General features: G+C 40.4%; 1 protein-coding gene across 1 annotated transcript; it reads left to right on the forward strand.

Annotated features, from left to right (window-relative positions):
* Positions 1-7,481: 7,481 nt before the first annotated feature.
* On the forward strand, positions 7,482-22,504 carry LOC115859264 (uncharacterized). Its single transcript, XM_070047021.1, is given in 12 exon segments — positions 7,482-7,565; positions 10,327-10,375; positions 10,378-10,547; positions 11,035-11,189; positions 11,191-11,212; positions 12,798-12,921; positions 12,924-13,024; positions 13,874-14,027; positions 15,302-15,411; positions 16,033-16,146; positions 17,587-17,733; positions 20,768-22,504. Coding segments are annotated over 12 exon segments (1,362 nt in total). The 3' UTR covers positions 20,900-22,504.
* Positions 22,505-23,841: the final 1,337 nt, after the last annotated feature.

The following is a 23,841-nucleotide window of genomic DNA, read 5'->3' on the forward strand; positions in this document are numbered from 1 at the left end:
CGCTCAGGAGGGAATGCTTGAGCTGATCTCCAAAATGAACAAATTTGCCATCAAAGAAATTGGATGGAAGGTTGTTTGCTCTAGGCAGAGAGTAAGACGTGCAAAGACTTGAGTCATTAAAAAGGTCTGATACAAAATTACTGACTTGGAAGGGTATGTTGTGTGTTGTTAGTGGAAGAAACCAGTGCTTTAATATTGGGCAGATTTGTTTTATGATTCCACCATTTATTAGCTCTTTGTTGTAAACAAGCTCCTTGATCTTGCCTGAGGCTTTATTTAAATTTTCCCTTCCGTTTGTAGTAGGTACTTGGCAGTTTTGTTTCAAGAATTAAATGGTAATGCCTCTCACGTGATTTCAGTAAACACTAGCAGCTAATAATGTTAGTACACCTAGGTGGGGGGGAGGCTTTGAGCTCAGCCCCTGGCATTCATTCACCAGTTACAACTCTTGAAAACTGTGCTGGAATATATTAAGAAATGCTCTTATCTCCGTCTCTTCCCACACCAAGGTATAACTCTTTTGTTTTGAGGAGAAAGAAACATCTGTCTCCATTCTGTAGTCCACATACATTCTTTAGACTGTAAGCATTATGATTAAGATCCCAATTCTCTTCTTCCTCTTCAGGATGCTTCAGCCCAGGGTTCCTGTTAGACCACTGATGTCCTTTGTGCTCCGTCTCTCCTAGTTACCATCCCCACACTCACATAATGGGAGGGTGTTTGAGCCTAGGCAATGCTTTTGCCATTGTAAAGTGGTGGCCCTTGGAAGAATACTTCGCTTTGGGTCTTCAGCAAGGTATAGGCTTGACATCATGAGTTGGGAGTGGAGGTTCAAGGGAAGTACACTTGTTACTTATCCTTTAGACCTCTTCACCGCATATATGATTAAAGCAAGTTTAGCTGGTAGACTAAGCCAGTGGCCATAGCCTCCCCAACACTCTCACTTCTAGTAGGAGAAAAGAGAAGGTGTGAGGTGGGGAACGAGTAAAAACAGAAAGGGACAACGAGGTGAAATACGAACTTTGATAGCATCACTATTTTGAACTAACAGACCCTGCTTTGGTTAGTTTTTTCATGGATTAATAGAAGTTTCAGATTCCTAGCTGGTGACCATGCCTACAAAGTAACTTTACAAGGGGATGTTACAACATCTGTATCCTGGTTTGCATGTGACTTGTTTTCTGTATACAGTAGAATGTCAAATTTGAGGGGTTCAGTGTCAGGTCTCTACTTAGCCATGGTCACAAAGAGGAGCCCCCAAGTATGAAAGGATGAGTAAGGTATAGAGGTGAGGGGTGAGGAGTAGAGGGGACATCTGCCAGGATGATTGGAAGGGTAGGAATCCTCTGTTGTCTAGTAGGGATAGAAGGGGGACTCCCCTTTGAGTCATCTTTGTAAAGTTCTGAATTGTAAAAGTAGGAGCTGATGTCTCTGTATCCCAGTTCTAGGATCTAGAAATGTCTAGATTTTATAGCACGGAGTTTTTATAGCATTCTCTGACCCATAGTCTCAGGTTCAAGTAGGAAAGTCCAAACTCTTAGCATTACCTGTGTAGCAGGGGCCTTTCTGACTGTTGGAAGGCCTCACTTGGCAAGAATGACACAAATGAGGGCTTTGGTTCAGTACTTTAAACAGTATCTTGTCCAAGAATCACATATTCTGGGCTTCCCTGGTGGCACAGTGGTTAAGACTCCCCTACCAATGCAGGGGACACAGCTTCGAGCCCTGGTCTGGGACGATCCCACATTGCCATGGAGCAGCGAAGCCTGTGCACCACAACTACTGAGCCTCTGCTCTAGAGCCTGCAAGCCACAACTACTGAAGCCCATGTGCCTAGAGCCTGTGCTCCACAACAAGAGAAGCCACAGCAATGAGAAGCCCGCGCACTGCAACAAAGAATAAGCCCCTCTCACTGCAACTAGAGAAAGCCTGCGTGCAGAAACAACCCAACGCAGCCAAAAATAAATAAATAAAATTAAAAAAAAAAAAACCACCACATTTTCTGACCTCGAATAAAAGGAGGGCAAGTTAGGAATGTTTTTAATGTTGGCAGAGTTGAGATAAGGGGTGAAATTAGAGATGACTAATTTCACTACTGGCTTTAAAAGTGAGCAACCAGGGCAGGACAGGAATAAAGACGCAGACATAGAGAATGGACCTGAGGACATGGGAAGGGGGAAGGGTAAGCTAGGACGAAGTGAGAGAGTGGCATTGACATACATATACTACCAAATGTAAAATAGCTAGCTAGTGGGAAGCAGCCGCATAGCACAGGGAGATCAGCTTGGTTCTTTGTGACCACCAGAGGGGTGGGATAGGGAGGGTTGGGGAGAGATGCAAGAGGGAGGAGATATGGGGATGTATGTATATGTATAGCTGATTCACTTTGTTATGCAGCAGAAACGAACACACCATTGGAAAACAATTATACTCCAATAAAGATGTTTAAGAAAAAGTGAGCAACCACTGGTTGTACAGGAACTAGTTTATAAACAGTCTAGTAGAAGTAGTCATCCTTTTAATAAAGTTGTACTTTTTTAAATAACATTTTTTAAAACTTTATTTTTGGCTGCATTGGGTCTTTGTTGCTGGACGCGGGCTTTCTCTAGTTGCGGTGAGCAGGGGCTACTCTTCGTTGCGGTGCGCAGGCTCCTCATTGCGGTGGCTTCTCTTGTTGCAGAGCACGGGCTCTAGGCGCCCGGGCTTCAGGAATTGTGGCTCGCCAGCTCTAGAGCACAGGCTTAGCAATTGTGGCACACGGGCTTAAGCTGCTCCACGGCATGTGGGATGTTCCCGGACCAGGGCTCGAACCCATGTCCCCTGCATTGGCAGGCGGATTCTTAACCACTGCGCCACCAGGGAAGCCCTGTTATACTTCTGCTAGCTTGATTAATTGTTGAACCTTCTTCCTTCCAGTTATATGTGACTATGTCTCAGTCCTTCCTGATTTGGGTTCACTATCTGCTCTCCCTGGATTACTCATCTTACTCATTGTTCTCTTCCCTAGTTTACTGCAGTATCTATGTAGAAATATACCTGTAATTTATAAACAGATATATCATTTAAATTTTTTTAATTAATTCAGTTTTCTTTATTATAAGCTGCTATTGAAGTATGATGAAATTTTTTTAACACGAGTCTTGCATGAGAGAAATGTGGCAAAAATCTTTGAATATACATTTTATTTAAAAATCTTTTGGAGCCACAAGCAAGATTTAGGTGGAGCCATATGTAGTGTTGCTTTTGAATACAGATATGAGTATGTATACTGTGGAGTTCTCAGGGTGGGTATATCAGGATTAGCTGGGTGGTATTTCTTCCTCAACTCCATCACTGGGTTGTGATGAGGGATAATGTGTTGCAAGTGTCAGTGTCTGGAGACAAAAAGAAGTTGACAGCCTCTGTTACATTGTATGTTTTCATCCTTAAATTCTGACCAAGATACCTTCATAGTTACATATATTTCAGAAAACAAAGGTTGTGTGTGACAAGAAATGTTGGGTGTTTGTTTGTTTCCAAGGGCTAAGTGGGGACTCTGGAGTCAGACCTGTCTGTGTTCGAGGCTCTACCACATGCTAGCTATATGACCCTGGTTTAGTTAACTTCTCTACACTTTGCCTTTCTCATTTGTAAAGTGGGGCTAGTGATAGTACCTACATCAGAGGATTGTCATGAGCATTTAATGGGACAGTAAAATAGATCATAAAGGAAGCCTCGATAAATGTTAACTATTACATTATTACAATTGTTATTAGTCACTAGGTATAATGTTTCTGTGTTTCTTTTGCATTGGAGCAATAGAGTGTTGTTCATACTAACTAACTTAAGATCATTGTTATCTCTCGTGATTTATCTGTTGTCTGCTCCTTGGAGAAGTTAACTATGCCCTTCTAAACAGATATATCACTGATATAAACCATTACAGTCAATATTTGTTGAATGAATGCACATGAGCTGTAACAGTTCTCTGGAGTTGGACTCAGCTGATTTTGTTTTTCATATCACCACTCAATAGCCTTATGTTCTAAAATGCTGTTGGATTGGCACTAAAAATTACATATGAAGCACTTATATTGGAGAACAAACAAAAGCTGGAATGTTGAATATCTTGAATTATTATGTCAATGAAATCTTGAAAAAAATGGGAGTGTTGGGAATCCAGCAGTGTTATTTCCCCAAATAATTATATCTCTAATTCAAGTGGGTAGAGCTAGACAGTCCTAAGGGTTATTTAATCTAGCCTTAATTTTATACACATGAGGAAAACTGACTTAGCAAGGTTAAGGAACTTGTCCAAGATCAGATTGTCATGTAGAGCTGCGTGAATAGAATATTTTCATTTTCTTCACAAGTTCAGAGCTCCTTCCCAGCTCTTTCCCTTCTCTGACACTTATTTTAGGAGCCCATACCCACATAACACCTCGTAGTGTTAGAGTTCTTCCTGAGAACATTCTGCAGTGGGTAATGGTGGACTATGGCAGCAGTGGGAACATGTATTGAGTCTTTTCCCACAAATGTCTGAAAATTAAATGTATGGCATTGATTTTGAGGTGACAAAATATTTAAAATAAATTAAGTTTTATCTGTGGGACCAGTAAGGGGATTTCCTCATCTTGTTACCAGGGTACTATAAAACATAGTGTTTTTCTTGTTTAATTTTCCTTGTATATTTGTTACTGGTGCGAAACATTACATTATTGTCTTTGAGACAAGGGTCTATATCTTCTATGATACTGTAACAGTCTCCAGTGTCTGGTCATCTGAAAGTTGGCAATAGATAAGATACATTTGCATAATAAGAGCATTGATCAGTCTTGTTACTGGTAGACATTTCAAAGGAAGTAATCTTATCTTATTAGCTTTTTCCACCTGAATCATAGAAGGCAGATAACTTGGAGATGGGGGCCACTGGGGAAATGTTCTTATTGAAACAAAGAAGCACTGCCTTTTCTTCTATGCCAGCATGGTATAAAGGAAGAATCCTGTTGGCTCAGGTTTTCTAACAGAAACAATATGCATATATTCTGTTTTCTGCTTAACCTTTCAACCAGTAATAAAATTACTAAAAAGTTAAAAGCACCCACCAAGGGATCTTGCTTGAAGCAATTATTATTATGATAATCTAATGGTGATTTTCTGTTTCTTTCATTAAAAAATATATTTTTGGTGGATATCTGATGAATATCTTACATAGATATTAAGGACTTCTGCCTTCCCACCAGCACTGCCCATTTTGGAGACTAAAGTGACCATGGTTTAAATGATGTTAAATGGTGAAAGGGTGGGTTAGAAGAAGATGGAGGGGTTAAAAGATAAGAAATATATTGCCAGTAGTACTTAGGTATGGTCTAGATAGGAAGTTCACTGTAATGGCAATAAGAAAACCTGGGTTTTAGTTACAATTCTGTTACCTTTATATAAGCAGGTCTTTTATTCCGATTTTCTAATTTGCAGAATAAGGACAATTCTATAAATGATTCAAGGTAATGGGTGAGGATGTAGTAATTTGACTTACTAGGAGGGATAATAGGTGGTTTATGAATTCAGATGTCCTTCTACCATATTAAGATAAGGGTGTTATTAAAGTAGTGAGTCTACTTGTGCTTATTAAAAAGGAAAAGCCTGACATTCATTGGACATTTACTATGTATGGGCACTGTGCTAAGTGCTTTACTTATATTAACTAGTTCAGTCCTCTCGCACCTTTATGAGGGCAACATTGTTAGCCCCATTGTAAAGATAAAGAACTTGAGGCACAGAGAGGTTAAATACCTTGCCCCAGGTCACACAGCTAATAAGTGGCAGAATTAGGATTCAAACCTTGGTGGTCTGGCTCTAGAATTTTCACTCTTAATCACACACGATAAACTTCTGCCCTGGTTATAGCCACTGGCAGGACTGATATTCATCTAGTATATACTGGTGTGACCACACCACCTATATTTCCATTGAATCTTACAGACCACTCATTGTAAAGCACATCCCATTTTTAGAGATGTTAAAATGTAGAATTCATTCTAACAAATGCACAAGGAAAATTTAATAGGAAAAATATGTTTTATGGTACTCTGATAGCGTGATGAGAAAATCACCTTGCTGGCTCCACAGATAAATTATTTTGAATATTTTATTACCTCAAAAATCAATGCCATACATTTAAATTCCAGGTCTTTGTGAGAAAAGGCTAAATTGATATGAGTCACTGATGCATCTTAGATTTGATGAGATATGTTAGGAAAGCCACAAAGTCACTCCCCATCACTTGATCATAGATTAACCTTCAGCCTTGTCAGAGCTTGAGCTGCCTGACCCAGATAGAATCTATATTTTTACCACATGGTCTGTTACTAAACTACTTACAGACAAGTCAGAAATATGAAATAGAATGTAACTGACTAAGTGTGTCTACCAAGTGAAACAGTGTTGGGACTCGAAGACTTAGCTCAAAATTATGGTTTCAGAGAGGGCTTGCCTTTTCTTCCTATCTCAAACACAATTATTCTTTTCTGTGCTCACAAGATCTTATACATACTTCTATCAGAACACAGCACATTTTTTGGGGAAATTATTTGCTTTCTTTTCCATTTCTCCTACTAGATTATAAGGTAATAAAAGACTTCGTAATGTTTGGAGTGGTATACAGCCCGGAATAGAGTAGGCATTCAACCATGTTTATGGAAGGAATAAAGGTAGGAAGATAGAAAGGAAAAGAGGATGGGTGACTGTTTTGTGGATTACAGTAGTAGTTTTTAGCTTACTCAGGCCACAGCTCATCACCAGGAAAGCTGATGCAAGATGAATTTTAAATGAAGATTTAACTTTCAGGTAACAAAATTATCTAATAAGTAAACCACATAGAAAAATCAGTCACATTATCTAGAGGCAGGACTGATTTGGGTGATAAAATGTTATGCTAGACTGAGCACCCACCATCAAACTCTGCAGAGAACCAATGCCATGGAAGAATCTTTTGATAAAGGGTGCTTTGCTTCTACACTAAAACTAGTTGTGTGATTTCGGGCAGGTATCGCACCTCTTCATGCCTCAGGTTCCTAATTTACAAAATGGGAATAATCATCATAGTACCTGACAGGATTGCTGTAAGAATTAAATCCCATGATGTGTGGAAAGCACTTAGTACTGTGCCTGGTACTTTGTTGAAGGGAGGAAATAAATGTTAGTTAGCTATTGTTGTTATTATCTGTGTATGTGCCATCAGTGAGCAAAGAGTTGGGGACCAAAAGAAGTGTTTTGTCGGTCTCTAATTTGGCAATGCTTTCAACGGTTTTTTTTTTTTTTTCAACTGAGATTATTGTTTAAGAAACAACTTCCTTGTTTCATTTCCTTAACTTTCAGCTCTATATATGCACTTCCTTCCTTAAGAATTATCATTCTTCTCCTCTCAGGGATCTCTCCATTTGCTAAAGCTACATCCCTCCCCCGTTTTTCTTTTTCAGTGAATTGCTTGCCCATCTATGCCAATGGACAACTTAGCATTTGAAATGCATGAAGATGCAAAGCAGAATATTGTGTCTGGGGGGAAGATGAATACCATATCCAGAATGGTAAGAATGTAAATGGGGACTTAAGTTTTGAGATTAGTTCCCCCCATAACCTTTATGCAGAGCTCAGGAAACAGTCCCTCTTTAGACCAGCTCTCTTCAAGTGACCTTCTTCAGAAAGGTAGCATCTCCTGCTCTGAATATCTCCTGACTTGCCATCTCTCATAAACTCTTAACTCCTGTAGCTATCTAATGGCCCAGCTTTCTATGAATTGTTGTTCATGGCATCAATGAGTTATTGTTCAATATATTACCCTTATACAATGTTAAATTGAATATGTTGGTAAATGATTATGTTATACAAAATGTACCATTTAAGAATTGATAATTTTTTAAATTTTTATACAGTTTTTAAAGATTACTCTCCATTTAGTTATTACAAAATATTGGCTATATTCCCTGTATTATACAGTACATCCTTGTAGTCTATCTTACACCCAGTAGTTTGTACCTCCCACTGCCCCACCCTACCTTGCCCCTCCCCCCCCACACACTGGTAACCACTAGTTTGTTCTCTATATCTGTGAGTCTGCTTCTTTTGTGTTATATTGACTAGTTTGTTGTATTTTTTAGATTCTACATATAAGTGATATCATACAGTATTTGTCTTTGTCAGACTTATTTCACTTAGCAATAATGCCCTCCAAGTCCAACCATATTGCTACAAATGGCAAAATTTTATTCCTTTTTATGGTTGAGTAGTATTCCATTGTATATATACCACCTCTTCTTTATCCATTCATCTGTTGATGGACACTTCCATATCTTGGAAATTGTAAATAATGCTGCTGTGAACACTGGGGTGCATGTACCTCTTTGAATAAGTGTTTTTTTAAATTATTATTATGTACCTAGGAGTAGAATTGCCAGGTCATATGGTAGTTATATCTCTAGTTTTTTTGAGAAACCTCCATACTTCCACAGTGGCTGCACCAGTTTACATTCCCACCAACCTTCCCTTTTCTCCACATCCTCACCAACATTTGTTATTTGTGTTCTTTTGAATATTTAAGAATGTTAAAGTAAGAATGTCTGTTAGAATTATTAGTGATGAAAGATTTGCTTGCTCAGGGAGAAAGACCAGTGGAAAAGGAGTCCTGGACATCATTGCTTATAAAGGTCATTTTAGCGGTCAGAGGAGTGAGGGCAAATTGGTCCAAAGGTTAGGGTATGTATTTTCTTGGCAGCTTTCAGTAATGTGGATTGTAACTCAGAAACAATACTGCTGTTTATAGCATATATTTGTGATATGAAACCAGGAAATAGTAACATAGAAATACATGGAAATATTGTGACTTGGAGATGGGTGGTGACTTGGAAGCTCATTTAGGTAATACACAGGAGGAAGGGAATTTAATGAAGCTATTTAATGAAGGAGGGAGGGGGAGAGAGAGACAGAGACCTGTCAGGCCCATTGACTACTGATATGTTGCTTATTCCCATGCATGTAGCTGTACATGTAAATGCATTTGTACATTCTGGAACCAAAAAGTTCTTAGAAAATACTACTTATAACCTCTTTGATTTTCAGGTGAAGAAACTGGTAAATAGGGGCTAACTGACTGACTTGGAATGCATTTCATATACAAACTTAACTGGGTACTTAATTTTCTAGTATTATTCTGTGCCCCAGCTCCTTGTATTTTTATTTTTATCCTTGTTTATTTGGATGTCATCTGGGTATACGGGGTGTGTGTGAGTGTGAAGCTGTGCCCCGCAGCCTGCAGTCCTTGCACTTGCCCAGCTGCTAGACTGAAGAGAGAGCCTGAGTCAGCGGCAGAGACATCAGTGATTCACCGGACACGGAGTCTTACAAGTCAGAGGCCGAGGTCCTGGAGTGACACCCACCATGTACAGGCAGGCAGGCAGGACAAGACAGCAATCTTCCCTGCGTAGGGGAGGAAGAGGCTATCAATTATAGGGGGCATGACATCAAAAGGGCTCCTTGGTTGCCAGGGGGACTGTGGAACACATCTCCGCACAGCTGTCTGGGTTAGCAACCAACGCAAGTGCCTGATTTCCTGTTGATGACTGAACATACTGGAGCTGGTCTGGTCCCAGGGCTAGAACAATGGTTAGCGGAGGTGGCTGTCGGGGGCAGCGATCAGGCAGGTGGTTACTGATTAAACTTTCCGCTTAGGAGGGAAGGCAGTCATGTGCATAAGTAAGCATGAGGCAGGGCTGGGGAGGGGGGCAGGGGGTGTACAGGGAGCAAGAGAGCAGCCGTCTTATGGGGCCTGACCATACTGTGAGTGTGCGTATGTGTGTATTTATTTACACATGTAGTATTTTTTTTTAAAGCACATTCTCTGCATTCAAAGACCTTATTCTTTTTTTTAAATTAATTAATTTATTTATTTTTGCTGTGTTGCGTCTTCGTTTCTGTGCGAGGGCTTTCTCTAGTTGTGGCAAGTGGGGGCCACTCTTCATCACGGTGCGCGGGCCTCTCACTATCGCGGCCTCTCTTGTTGGGGAGCACAGGCTCCAGACGTGCAACCTCAGTACTTGTGGCTCATGGGCCTAGTCGCTCTGCGGCATGCGGGATCCTCCCAGACCAGGGCTCAAACCCGTGTGTCCCCTGCATTAGCAGGCAGACTCTCAACCACTGCGCCACCAGGGAAGCCCCACATGTAGCATTTTACTCAGTATGTTTATCCCACAAATGCATTTTTTTAAATAAAGAGAAAATAAACCAAATTGAGAAAGGAGGCAATATTTCTCATGCATCAAGAGTAGAGAATAATGGCTTCATAATTTCTCCTAGGAAAAGAAGAGGCAGTGGTCACTGACGAGCATTTTCCTGGTGTGTCTCTTGGCTGCACCATTACCACTGCATCTGGAGTCCTGATTCTCTCCTTGGTTTATGTTAACAACTCTCAGCCCCATTCAGAACCTGGAGCCCAGCCTCTGCAAACAGCAATTCCCATGGTGCAAAAGGGTGTTGATCCAAAATTCAAGTTTCTCAATCATTTACCTAAATCCAACGTATGGATCACACGTATTAGGAAAAAGAACCATCTATTATAAATGGTGATTCCAGAACAAAGTTTCCATTGCTTGTTTTCTAAGCTTTGTTCTCTCTTCATTGGAAGGAAGCAGCTGTGGGCTGTTTGGAGGAAAGGAAGTGAGGGATAGAGAAGGGGGAAAGTTGGGTGGATATTGGCTCCAGGCAGAATTTTTCTTTAGTAGATAGTTCTATGTTTGACTGGAGGGGAGAAGTGCAGGACAGCCCTGTTCTCTTGCCAAGACAGGTGTTCTTTTTTATGTCAAACAGAGACTGATAGCACTGCATGTACCACGTTGTCTCCCGGAGTCTTGCAGACCTATTCTTTCTCTTCCTTTTGGGGGCTCCAGTACTCGCCACACCACCTTGCCTTTTCCCTTGTGCTTCCCGCTTACCCCATAGGCCATGGTGGCCTCACGTTCCTCAGGAGGTGGCCTCCGTGCTGCTGATTTGCTTATGGCTTTTCAGGTGTTTGAGTTCCCCGGTGGTGCAATCCAGTGGGCCTGGTACAGGAACAATGCCGAAGACTATCTCAGCATTGAAGAAGACGCCTTTGGCAGCAGCTTGAACAGTCAGAGCTCACAGATGACTCTGGGGACCTTGAGAATAAAAAGCAATGGCCTCCGAACACGGCTATCTTGTACAGGTATCACCAGTTTGCCCACGTTCTGCCCTTAAGCATTTGTGCTGTGTGTCCTCAGGCTGTTATTTAGGTTGTTGCAAAACCTACTTAAATAAGTGGTAGACCACATCCAGGCTTTGGCTGTGTACTCAGTTAGATTAGTTATCAGTGCCTTGAAGCATTAACCTGTTTGTTTTAATTATTCTTGGCATCACTTTGAACTTCTTTCTTCAGTATGAAATCATTTTTCATACATTGTTAAGCTAAGATCACTGTTCCATCTTTTTTTATATATAAATTAATTAATTAATTAATTAATTTTATTTATTTATTTTTGGCTGTGTTGGATCTTCGTTGCTGTGTGTGGGCTTTCTCTAGTTGCGGCGAGCAGGGGCTACTCTTCGTTGTGGTGCACGGGCTTCTCATAATGGTGGCTTCTCTTGTTGCGGAGCCTGGGCTCTAGGCGCACGGGCTTCAGTAGTTGTGGCTCTTGGGCTCTAGAGTGCAGGCTCAGTAGTTGTGGTGCACGGGCTTAGTTGTTCTGTGGCCTGTGGGATCTTCCTGGACCGGGGATCGAACCCGTGTCCCCTGCATTGGCAGGCGGATTCTTAACCACTGTGCCACCAGGGAAATCCCCACTGTTCCGTCCGTTGAGCCAAAGCTAAAACTGGTAGCTGTGATCTAATGATCAAAGAAACTACAGCTTCCCTCTAAGGAATAAAGCAGTGACTGTAATAACAAACTGGTTTGCTGATGTTCAGCCTGGAGTCTCTGAGATCAGCCAGTTGGATGCCCTTTTGTGGTTTAGACCTTTAAGAATTCTTTGGAAGTGAAATTAGTGTGCTTACTTGAATTTCAAATAAGTCATTAATTCTGAAATGTATTTATGGCTTCTGTATTCCAGACCCTGGGGAAGCTGAAGTGACTAAGCTCTCATAGAACTTTCAGAGTTTGGTCTTACCCTGATGATCTTATTAATAGATCAGCCAGTTTTTTGTGTGTGACATATTTCTGTTGTTGTTAATAAAACTCCTTTTTTATACTTGGACAATTCACTTGATTTTAGAATTTACAGCAAGAAGAGAGATTAGAACTTTATCTATATGAGAGTAAACCCTTCTTAGAAGAATACCTGGACACACAGTAAAGCACTATGTTATTACTATTATTATTATCAAAATTATATGCAGACTGTTTCTTATCTGGAAAATACTTATGCCTCTGTATGCATACACACAAACACATGCAAGCACACACATGCATGTGCATACACATGTGCCTGCAGTCTTTTCGGACTATCAAACTAGCATGAACTTAGAGCTCTGAATGCTCAGTGGGGGTGGTATTGCCCAAAAGGGGGCAAAAACTGGTTGTTAGCAGGGTAAAAATATTACTCTTTTTGTGTATGAAGCATAGATGTACATGTAGTACACGAGCAGTATGTGTATACAGTATACAGATCTGTAGCACCTCCGTAGTGTTAACATTTCACAGGGTGGTGATTAGAAAAAAAAGTCTAACATGGTACCTTAGAAGGGAGGTAATGAAAAAAGGTTGAGGAGCATTGCTCTAAAGTAGCGTTGGGTGAGCTCTTCCGTTTATGTTTCAGGGGACAGCATGGATTGGGGCGGTTGATGGTGCTGTCGTTACCACGTACAGTGTTACAGCTGGCCAAGTGAACTTCTTCCCTAAAAACACAGTACACTGGATAGAGAATGTGGGGAGTGAAGACTGCTTTTCTTGCTCTTCTTTTCTACACATCATGAACTTCAAACCCTGGAAGCTGATGATGTAATTTTTTCTGTACCTGAGGGCATTGCTTCCAGGTCACTTGAGGTCTGTACCACTGCTGAGAGCAAATCCCATGAGGGTACAAAGAGGGCATGAATATTCGGGTTTCTAAGGTAGCAGTCAACAAAGTGACATTGGGGTAATGGGCTCAAGAGCATTGAAGTTGAATTGCTCTTTATTTTCCCTTACGAAAGCCTGCTGTAGGAGCTACTGTATAGTGAATTGGTAGAAAGGTTACGATATAGTTAATAAAAATTACTATAATTTTCATCTCTGAAAAGCCATTTGCTCATCCAGGGATAACTTCGCTACAGATAATGTAATTGTGTTTTCCTAATCTAATGCAGAGTTTCCCACAGTTTTCCTGAGGAACGGCTGCTTTTCTCTTTCTGATCTCTTTCAGTAGTTATACCGTCACTGGAGGGATTGCTGATAATGCTGGGTATAGAGGGTCAGATGTGGATGCTGACAGTGCAAATGGGTGATCAGAATTGGTGATGGCCCATGAGTGGTACCTGGAAGGGGTTCTGTGGTAAATTTAGGAATCTAAATAATAAGATTTTGAGATTTATCTTGCAGCAGATCCTGCTCTAATGTTATAGGGAGAAGTAGAAGAAATGAGTCATTAGTGAGAGTGTTGGTAAGCATGGGAACCAGTGTATAATTTTGCAGGCGTTTATATTGACCATAAAATACTAATGCCCATACATTGAATACTTGGAAGATTTTCATAAAGATCACAAGTCTTAGGCTAATCGAGGTCAGCTCTTTTGACTGGGCCACTGAAAACCACACTGGTGCCAATGCTGCCCTATCCTCAGCTACCGCCCCTTCTATTGTTAAAATTTGTAGAATGTTTCACAAATACCTTATATGGTCTCTTATGTGTTTCAGCCTGAAGGTGGAATTAGTTTCATTAGAACATTCCATAAGCAAAAAGAGGATGAGGGGGTCAGTCTTCCTCCCAGCTTGGCAGAACTGGTTGTCAATGCTGATTACTCCCAGTCTCCAGATAGCCTTGTGTGGAGATAATTGTATGACCTGAAAGGTATAGTATGTTATTTTGTGAAGCCTTTTTAGTTAAGTATTTATATATATGATTATATAGGTATATTGGATTGAGATGTAATGTGTTTTTTACAGTGGGTCACAGTCAAGAGAAGTTTGAAAAGACACATTTCTCAACAGAGTAGGAAATGTGAGAAAAGGCCTGGAAACAAAAGAAAATGTGCAAAAAAAATTCAGAGTGCGAGGGGGGTGTGCTGGGGCTGGGGAATGCTGTAGGAGAAGAGGCTTATGAGAGAGGAGAGGCCAATCATGTAGCAATTAAGGGGCTTTAAATAGGAGAGTGACACAATGAGGTTTTTAATTATTTTATTTTATTGAGGTATAATTGACATACAACACTATGTTAGTTTCAGGTATACAACACAATGATTCAATATTTGTATATATTGTGAAATGATCACCACAATAAGTCTAGTTAACATCCGTCACTATACATAGTTACAGAGTTTTTCCTTGTCATGGGAACTTACAAGATCTTAGCAACTTTAAAGTATGCAATACAGTATTACTAACTATAGCCGCCATGCTCCACATTACATGCCCATGATGTGTTTATTTTGTAACTGGAAGTTTGTGTCTCTTGACTTCCTTCAACCATTTCACCCACCCCCACCCCCACCACTGGCAGCTATCACTCTGTTCTCTGTATCTGTGAGCTTGGGCACTTAGGTTGTTTCCGTATCTTGGCTATGGTAAATAATGCTGCGATGAACATGGGGTGCATAATCTTTTTGAGTTGGTGTTAGTTTTGTTTTTTGAAGTGATGACCAGTCCAGCTGGATTGTGGAGAATAATTGGAAGTGGCCAGGTGAGAGGCAGGGTGATGAGTCAGGGGGCTCCTGCAGTCCCTCCAGTAGGGGATGATGGTGGCCTGCACTATGTGAGAGGGAAAGAATTGTTGGGAAGCAGAGAATTTAGAGACGCAGGACTGACAGGGCTTCGTTGACGGATTGAGGGGAGAGGTAGGGATTGGTATTTAGGATGACTCTCACGTTTTCCAGCCAGGTCCCCCGACTTGAATGTCTGTCTTAAAGAGGTCACTCTATGTTAGAAATTTCAAGAGAGTTTGGGAAGTTAGGATAGTATCTGACAGTATCAGATCAATATCTTGGGGGAACATAGGATGTGGTATTGGCAATTCCTACCACATAAACGTTCTGTGTCTATAGAAGGGCTATGTACCTTACTAGAACTGCATTTGACATTTTGAAGTAGTTTTATCTTATTTTGTTTTTTAAACTTCATCTGATTGAGGTTCAAAAGAATATAAATTTCCAGGAGGAATAATACAATTGGCACAATATTGGAAAAACAGAAGTGAACTAAGCAACAATGAAAAAATTTTTGGTGAATTCCTGAATCAGGTAATTGAGAAAAATGTTTTGAAATTTTTAAAATATTATTTATTTAATTATTATTATTTAATTATTATTAAAATGGATGAACTACGAGATTTAGATTGGATTCATCATTTTTCTAGACAAAGGATAAGGAAAGAGCTAGTCAAACACTGGTTGATTTGATCAATGCAAACTATTGATTGAGGCCTCATTGTGAATTTGGGAGCTTAACTTCTTGGCGTGGGTGGTTACATTAACAAAGGGACTGGATGCTCGTGAGATTTCTCTTTTCATTTCTCTTTTCATTTTCATTTGTTTTAAATGCTCAACTGGCTGTATTGCTTAATGACCAAGAGCACAGCTGTGGCATCAAATTCCCTGATTCAAATCCCAGTTCTGCCACTGGGTGACCCTAGTATACTCAACCAACCTAGAATTTAATTTCATCTCATAAGGTTGGTGGCAACCTTATAAGATTATTATAAAGGACAAGTGACATAATAAATGTAAAGAACATAAAAAATTGCATGTTCTCAGTGAGGGCTTCATAAATATTAGTTATTATTATGATTATATGAATTGTTAAGTTGCTGAGTTGAATGTTGGCTAAATAACTGGATTTCATTTTTCTTTTTCTTTCTTAAGCACAAAAATGCCCTCACTTTGAGTACACTCAAGATTTATAACAATGGATTAAGACAGCCACATTTTCATTTTAATGCAAATGAAATGGGATATGTAATAAGTGGATGTGCAAAGGTAATTCCTCTGTGAACAGGTTTTTTTTGAACTTTCCTTTTCAGTGCAGAAAGAAGCAAACAGGAGGTATTTCTTTGTTTTGGTTCAGTTGTTGGTAGCATAATAGGACTCTGTGCCAATGGCTTTCTGGGCCATTTCCACAGAGGGTACCATGCAGGTCCTGCTAGGTAACTTCCAAGTTTGCTCTTAGCATGAGAAGGAGCTAAGAACATTTCAGAACTGATAAAGAGGTTTATCACTGATGGTGAGGGGCTGGAATACCTGCTTACATGTTCAGAGTTTTGCATTCTCAGGTAATGCAAGCATTTAATGTGCTCTACTTTGGGGACTGTGAAATTGGCTGTTTGCCTCTCAGTGAAAGATGAGTGGGGGGGTGGGGAGATGTGGAGCGCCAGCAGGGTGGCCACATATCCCCATTTATCCAGGATCCTTCTGACGCATACTTGTCATCTTGGTGAAGTTATTAACATCACCCCCTTTGATTCTTTGGAAAAACCACACGAAGTAGCATGTTACTACAGGGCTCCTGGGGAGATCTACAGGTAAAATGGGCTTCTCTAGCTTGTACCTGAATCAGTCTTGACAGAAAGAATCAGAACAGACTGAAATTCACCTTTTATGTCACCCATAGCAAAAGTTTTATGTTTTTAGAAGTGAAAGCTTTAATAAATTGGAAAAGGGCATTGTCATCTTCCACAGATTTAATTTCAAGGATCGGATTTTATTGTTGGTGTGCTTCGTGCTCATCTGTGTGCGTTTGTGTGCACATTCAGTCTCGAACTCTTTTTTAGAAGACCATTAGGATGCTGCTCTCCCAGAAGGCTGAATTTTCCCAAGCAAGTAGAAAGGCGGGCATAGAGGTGGTAAAACACTGCAATTTAAATCCTCTGCCTAATTAGGGAATGTCACTGATAACCCTTAATTAGAACATGGTGATTAATGCTCTTTTTGCATGATGTTCTACACTACTGAATTCACTAATGCATTTTGAGGGACATTTACTTTAAATAGAGCATCTTTTAATTTTTGTGGGATTTTGTCTCAGAAACAGGAGAGTTAATGTGCAGGATTGCCTCTTTTCTGCTATTTACCCTCTCTGCGAAGTCCCTTTATAACCATATGCTTTTATCCATCTGTTCTTCACTATGAATACCTAGCCTTAATGAATATTTGATTTTATTTGCTTAACTTCAGCATAGTTTTTTTTTTTTTTTTTTTTTTTGCGGTACGCGGGCCTCTCACTGTTGTGGCCTCTCCCATTGCGGAGCACAGGCTCCGGACGCACAGACTCAGCGGCCATGGCTCACGGGCCCAGCCGCTCCACGGCATGTGGGATCTTCCCAGACTGGGGCACGCACCCGTGTCCCCTGCATCGGCAGGCGGACTCTCAACCACTGCGCCACCAGGAAAGCCCTCAGCATAGTTTTTTCCCCACCTTAGGTGGGCATTATCAATGCTCAGTGTACCATAGAGTTCAGCGTTCACATTGGAGATGTGATATTTTTCCCCACTGGAACCCAGCATTACGTTAAGAGTACATGCGATAAGGAATTGCTTCTCGTTCTTGCCTTCAGCACTGGAGACCAGGTGAGAATAAGCCAGTTCAAAAGAGATTGCTGAGTGCCAGTGATGTGCAGAATACTCTGCTAAGCAATGTATCTGCATCATAGGGGGCCCTCAGTATATGTGTGTTGAATAAATGATTGAACTGGCTGAACGAATGTGTGAAGAGAAGAATCAAATAATCTTTTCATTCAGTTATAAAGAGATCCAATACATCACATTCCCTCTTAATTCCCCCAATTCTCAACCAGCTGAGAAAAAAGACCAAAGAGCAGTATATAGAGATCCAGGAAATCATTTCTATTACTAATCAAGCAGGTATTTAAGAGAATATGATTAATATCTGTGGGCAAGTGGGTTTCCCAATATCTATCTCCAGAATTGGGCTGGCCTTCCGACATTGAGGTGGGCCCTTGTACTACCTTACATCGTAGAGAAGCAGAGCATGATTTTTGAAGCTTTGCCAGTTCCCAGACAGAGAGGGAGAAGCTGAAGTGAGCATGGCTAGTTTATTCTTCTGGAATTTACTTGGCAGAGAGAGGAAAAGAAGAGTCTCTTGTGTATGAAAAGAGACTTTAGGAGACGTGAAGTAACATTGAGTATGATTGAGCAGTGCTACCAAGAAGGAGTAGCATTCCTTCCCATCGTTCTTTGTTTTAAGCAAATCTGATATATCATGATCTGCAGTATAAAACATACATTAAGAGGAATTGTTTATTGTATTACATAGTTGTTTGCTTTTAAAAATTCACCCCAGTGTTCCTTAATTAGATGAATAATGTGTTTGAAAAACAAGAATAAATAGTGGAATTTAGATTTTTGAACAGTCCTTAGGACTAGGTTCCCTGCTGAGACTGGGTGAGAATTATAAGAGTCTGGGTATTCCTGGGGCAAATCCAGGAACAGACAGACATTCCTCTTGGCCATGGTTCTTCCTACATGGAGACCCAACAAGATCTCCAGGGGAGAGCACAGCATGAATTCAGCAGTATCATCTACAGAACCTACGCCATCCTGCTCAGTGGTGCTTATTTCCCATGATGACACTTTCCTTCTTTGAGGGACACTGGAAAATTCCAGCATCTGCTTCTCTGGGTCTCTAAACCTTCCTGGGGTTGCCTGGGATGAGGTTTGTGAAGAGCTCTGTGAGGAGGAGATGCAATGGAAAGCTAGCTGTAGACTCTCGGGGGGAAGAGGATTCCAGTGTCCACTGCTTTTGGTGTGGGGCTCACCACTACTGCCACCCCGTTGGTCATCATTCTCTGCAGCTGTTATAAGAACAAATCATGAAGCAAAACGAAATCCAATCAGATATAAACAGGAAAAGAAGGGAAAAACTCATTAAAACAGCAAGTTAGAGTTAAAAAAATTAAGATCAAGAAAAGGGAATTTTAAAAATTAATTAAAGACTAATGTGACGTGAAAGGCTAATACCAACAAATTAAAACTTAAAAATATGAAAGAAGGATAAAAATAACAATTGAAAATTATTAAATACAAGTTAAGAATTAAAGAATATAAATCTTTTGAAAAGAGAATAGAAGTAGAGGGTTTCTTTCTTTTTTTTTTTTTTTTAATGAAAAGAAGCAATTTAAGGAAGTGATCCACAGCAGGGAAGGAAAAAAATGAATCAGAATTTTGGGTAGAAGGAATTTTTTTTACATCTACCCCCACCGCCAAGAATGTCTGATATGCATCTTGAGGGAGCATAACCCCAACTAACCCATTAGAAGGGGTATTAGGGGTGTTTCTAACGGGGATTTATTTTGCATAGGGGTATGAAGGGAAAGAGAAAGGAGGAAGAATAAGAGAGAGGCTGAGAGACAGAAACACATGCCTAGAAAGAAACACAGAATGAGACATAGGGACACAGAGAGAGACATACATGCCCAGAGACACACAGAGATAGAGACATACAGAGAGAGAGACAGACAGAGATCTACAAAGAGAATGACACAAACACAGAGAAAAAGAGAGAAACAACACAGATACACAAAAAGAAGGAGACATACAGACATAGACACAGAGAGGGACAGAGACCCATAAAGAGACAGAGACACAGAAGGAGAGACACACAGATACACACATACCCAGACACAGACCTATACACAGAGGGGCAGGGAAAGGCAGACATACCTAGAGACACACACGCACAAAGAGTTAGGAGAGAGATTCAGAGACAGATAAGCTCAGAGACACACACAGACACAGAGAGAGACAGAAACACAGAGACACAGAGAGACCCACATACATGCAGAAATTGAGAGGCTGGCTGAGAAGAGAGGTAGTGTCAAGGGGGAGGGGTGCAGAAAGGACAGTAAGATCGTGATAGAGAGAGGGCACAAGGACAGACAGAGTCAGAGCCAGCCAACTGGACAGCCAGGCCAGTTAAGCAGAGGTGAACTACTGTCTCTGGCTGTGCAGGAGGAGGACTACTTACCTGGCAGCCAGGTAGCCTCCATCAGGTGCCTGTGGGCATGGAGCTCTGAGGGGTCCTTTTGCCACTAGTCCCTGCTTACAAGTAGACAAAAGGTCCTGCTCCCTCTTTAAAGAGAACTACCTCCCCGTGGGATGGAGGTCCCTTCTAAAGAAAGCTTCAGGGCTTCCCTGGTGGTGCAGTGGTTGCGGGTCCGCCTACCGATGCAGGGGACACGGGTTCGTGCCCCGGTCCGGGAAGATCCCACATGCCACGGAGCGGCTGGGCCCGTGAGCCATGGCCGCTGAGCCTGCGCGTCCGGAGCCTGTGCTCCGCAACGGGAGAGGCCACAACAGTGAGAGGCCCGCGTACCGCAAAAAAATAAAAAATAAATAAAAAAAGCTTCAGATGCCTCAGCATCTCTAGCTATCAGTCAGACTTTCCTTATTCCCAGAGTCGAAATGGTGAGCTCCCCATGGCAAGAGAAGACAAGTGTACAAGGGGACCGTTCGCAGGATTTCATAGCTCCTAATGTTACACAGCTATACCTACAGTCTTGAAAATGCCTTGATGGCTGTAAGATCTTTGTAGGAACCTGAGTAATTTGGTGCTGATACATCTTCTTTTTGTTTCCACTGTCAGTTGCAAACCCTTGACATGGACGATTATCTCCAGGCCACAGCAGACCACATCCTGGCCCAGCTTTTCTTCAAGCAAAGTGAGTTTAAGAAGATCCCCAAATTCAAGGAAGACCAGGCAATCAACCTGCCTTAGATTTGCTGATGAGTTCATATCTATTCTTTGCTCTTCATATGTTATTCTTGCTGTTTTTAAAGAAGGTCCACTTGGCTAATGAGCTTGGAGCTCTTTACAGAGTGATATTGGGAAAGCAGGTGTGAAGCAGCCCTGTGGGCTCATTTAGCTGATAAGATCATAGTCAATTCATGCTAAGAGAACATTTCAGTGTACTCTGTGCAGATTATCTATGGAGGGGATCTGATAAATTAATATATTTTTGTATGGATTTTAGTCACATGTATATATTTGTTTATTTTCCTTTTGTTACTTCAAATTTATTACTCCAGAGGAAAATCTGTTTTTTTTGCACATCACTGAAACTTAGTGCCGTGCTTGTATTTTGGTTATATTCATCACTGTGGAAGGAAGTAGGGAGATCAGCTTATGTATGTTGTACATACGGAGGCACTGGAACCCGGGTACATCTAACTTTGTCTGGAGAGTTTAGTATAGAACCTTAGGTTAGCCATTCTCAACCCTTTTGTTGACATGAAGATACTTTTTATAAAGCCCAAAATTTCAAGGACTCAGTCATACGAGTAGTTGAATATTTATTGTATATTAGCGGAGAAAATACTTAATGACAAGCTAATTATGAATTCAACACTTTCTTTGAATGTATTTGGATTTTATTAATCACATCATGAACTATTTACATTTGAGGAGTAGTCATCCCTATGATTGAGAAGCATGTGTTTTATTTAGTCTATTGGCTGGGTGTGTATATGAATTTGAGGACTACTTGTCATCACTTGAAAACTGGTAGAGGCTAGTGGTCTCTAAGTTGGGGGTCATTGTCTTAAGTAGAAAAGAATTTGTTCAGATCTAATCTGTGCTTCATTTTTGTTTACAATTTATTTTAATAGGTATTTGGTACCCCTGCATTTTGCTTGGGTATCACCATCAGTTCTGGGCTACCCTATATAAAACCCAGTCAGTACAGACACTTTTTAATGCCTTGAACCGCCACCCTCTTTCAGTTATATTTCCCTGACACATAATGGAATTTTTAGATATCTTAGGATGTTTGCTCTTAACCTAAAAATAAATCTGTATGTATTTCTCTCTCTCTCTGTCTCTCTCTCTCTTCTAGATAACTAGCTCTATTGACTATGTAGAAGACAATGAGAATTAGGAATGACTCACTTTTGGTGTGGGGAAGTAGCCATCTACATAACGTACATAATCAGGTCATAAAAGGCCTGTCATCCCTTGAAACCACCTTACTGTGTATTTACCTTATTGCCATTTTCCAGGAGAGCCAGCTGAGATCAGAGCTTGGTAGCAAAAGGAATTTTGTGGTGGTGGTATAGTTCTGAAGAGACCTTGTAGGGAATGCATCCCCATCCAGGAGGAAGAACATGATGCAGGGAACGGCACAGGACAATAGGTATATGAAAGGTGGATGTCCAGATAGAGGGGAATTGGTCATAAAAGGAAATGGCAATGTGTGTCAACATATTTTGTTTGCAAATTTTGTTTTACTTTGGAAATTTTTTAATATACTATGAACTGGTTCATAATCCCTTTTCTTGTATCAGGAAGTGTTATATTAGATTAGTATGTGGTCATTTAATAAAGATTTTGTGTATCTTTGCATATTATCTTCTCATTTAATTTTAAATGAAACCTGTTTTTATGGTTTTATGAATTTGAAGCATTATTGGATTCCCTCTATGCATCCTTGAAATATGATATATCATCATCTAAAGAAAATATGTTACAGTGTTGGAACTTTCTGGGTTTCCTGATAATAATATACTGGAAGCCTGACTTAGGTTTCCAGACTACTATGTATTTAAAAAAGAGAAAATGTTAAAAATAATCTAATGAAGACATGTCAATTGGAATATTGTTGGTATGTTATTTTATGGGTTTTTTTTTTTTCGGCTGCACCACTTGGCTTGTGGAATCTTATTACTTCCCTGACCAGGAATTGAACCCAGGGTCACGGCAGTGAAAGCACCAAGTCCTAACCACTGGACCACCAGGGAATTCCCCAGGACGGGGACTAGATAGATATGTTCTTAATTTTCACTTGGTTGCTCTAATCTCAGTCTTTTTCCCTCCTTGGAAAGCTGATTTCTAGTTTTCATACCATTTTATTCTTTAGTGTAACTTCATCCATTAATACTCAAGTGCTTTTAGGCTGTTTGGTATTTCTACTTTATTTATTACCAAATCAATAGATTGAAGAGTGAATTGCTCAATCAGACATTATTTGTCATCATTCAGGCAAAACCCAGACATTTAACTGAAAACCTCCTTTAAAACTGAACCTACCTTAACCACTTTATACGCACATTTGATTCATTTGAAATGGTATGAATTGTACATAAAAAGTTCTTAAATGTCAAAAAAAATCTTTAGAACTTTTTAACAGCAGCTTTGAATAACTGAATGGAATGAATGAATTAGACTAGAGGAACTACAAGGTTAGGTAAACACCACTGAATGTTCCTTATTGCTTCTAAATAGTGCAAGGTAGTATAAAAAGTTTCCTTGCTCATATTCTCATCCTTTCCTATGAAGAGTAATCAGGCTGCTTTTTATTGTCCAACCAATTTAGGAAAAGGAAAATGGTCACTTTTACTATGTAACTCGATTCCTAATGACCGTAATTTATCAACGGTTGAAAGTGATTTTCAGCTGTATAGCATTATTACTTTATTTTTTTTAACATCTTTATTGGAGTATAATTGCTTTACAGTGCTATGTTAGTTTCTGCTGTATAACAAAGTGAATCAGCTATATGCATACGTATATCCCCATATCCCCTCCCTCTCATGTCTCCCTCCCGCCCTCCCTATCCCACCCCTCTAGGTGGTCACAAAGCACCGAGCTGATCTCCCTGTGCCATGCAACTGCTTCCCACTGGCTATCTATTTTATATTTGGTAGTGTACATATGTCCATGTT

Source organism: Globicephala melas, chromosome 13, assembly GCF_963455315.2.
Source record: "Globicephala melas chromosome 13, mGloMel1.2, whole genome shotgun sequence".
NCBI classification, from domain to species: Eukaryota; Metazoa; Chordata; class Mammalia; order Artiodactyla; family Delphinidae; genus Globicephala; species Globicephala melas.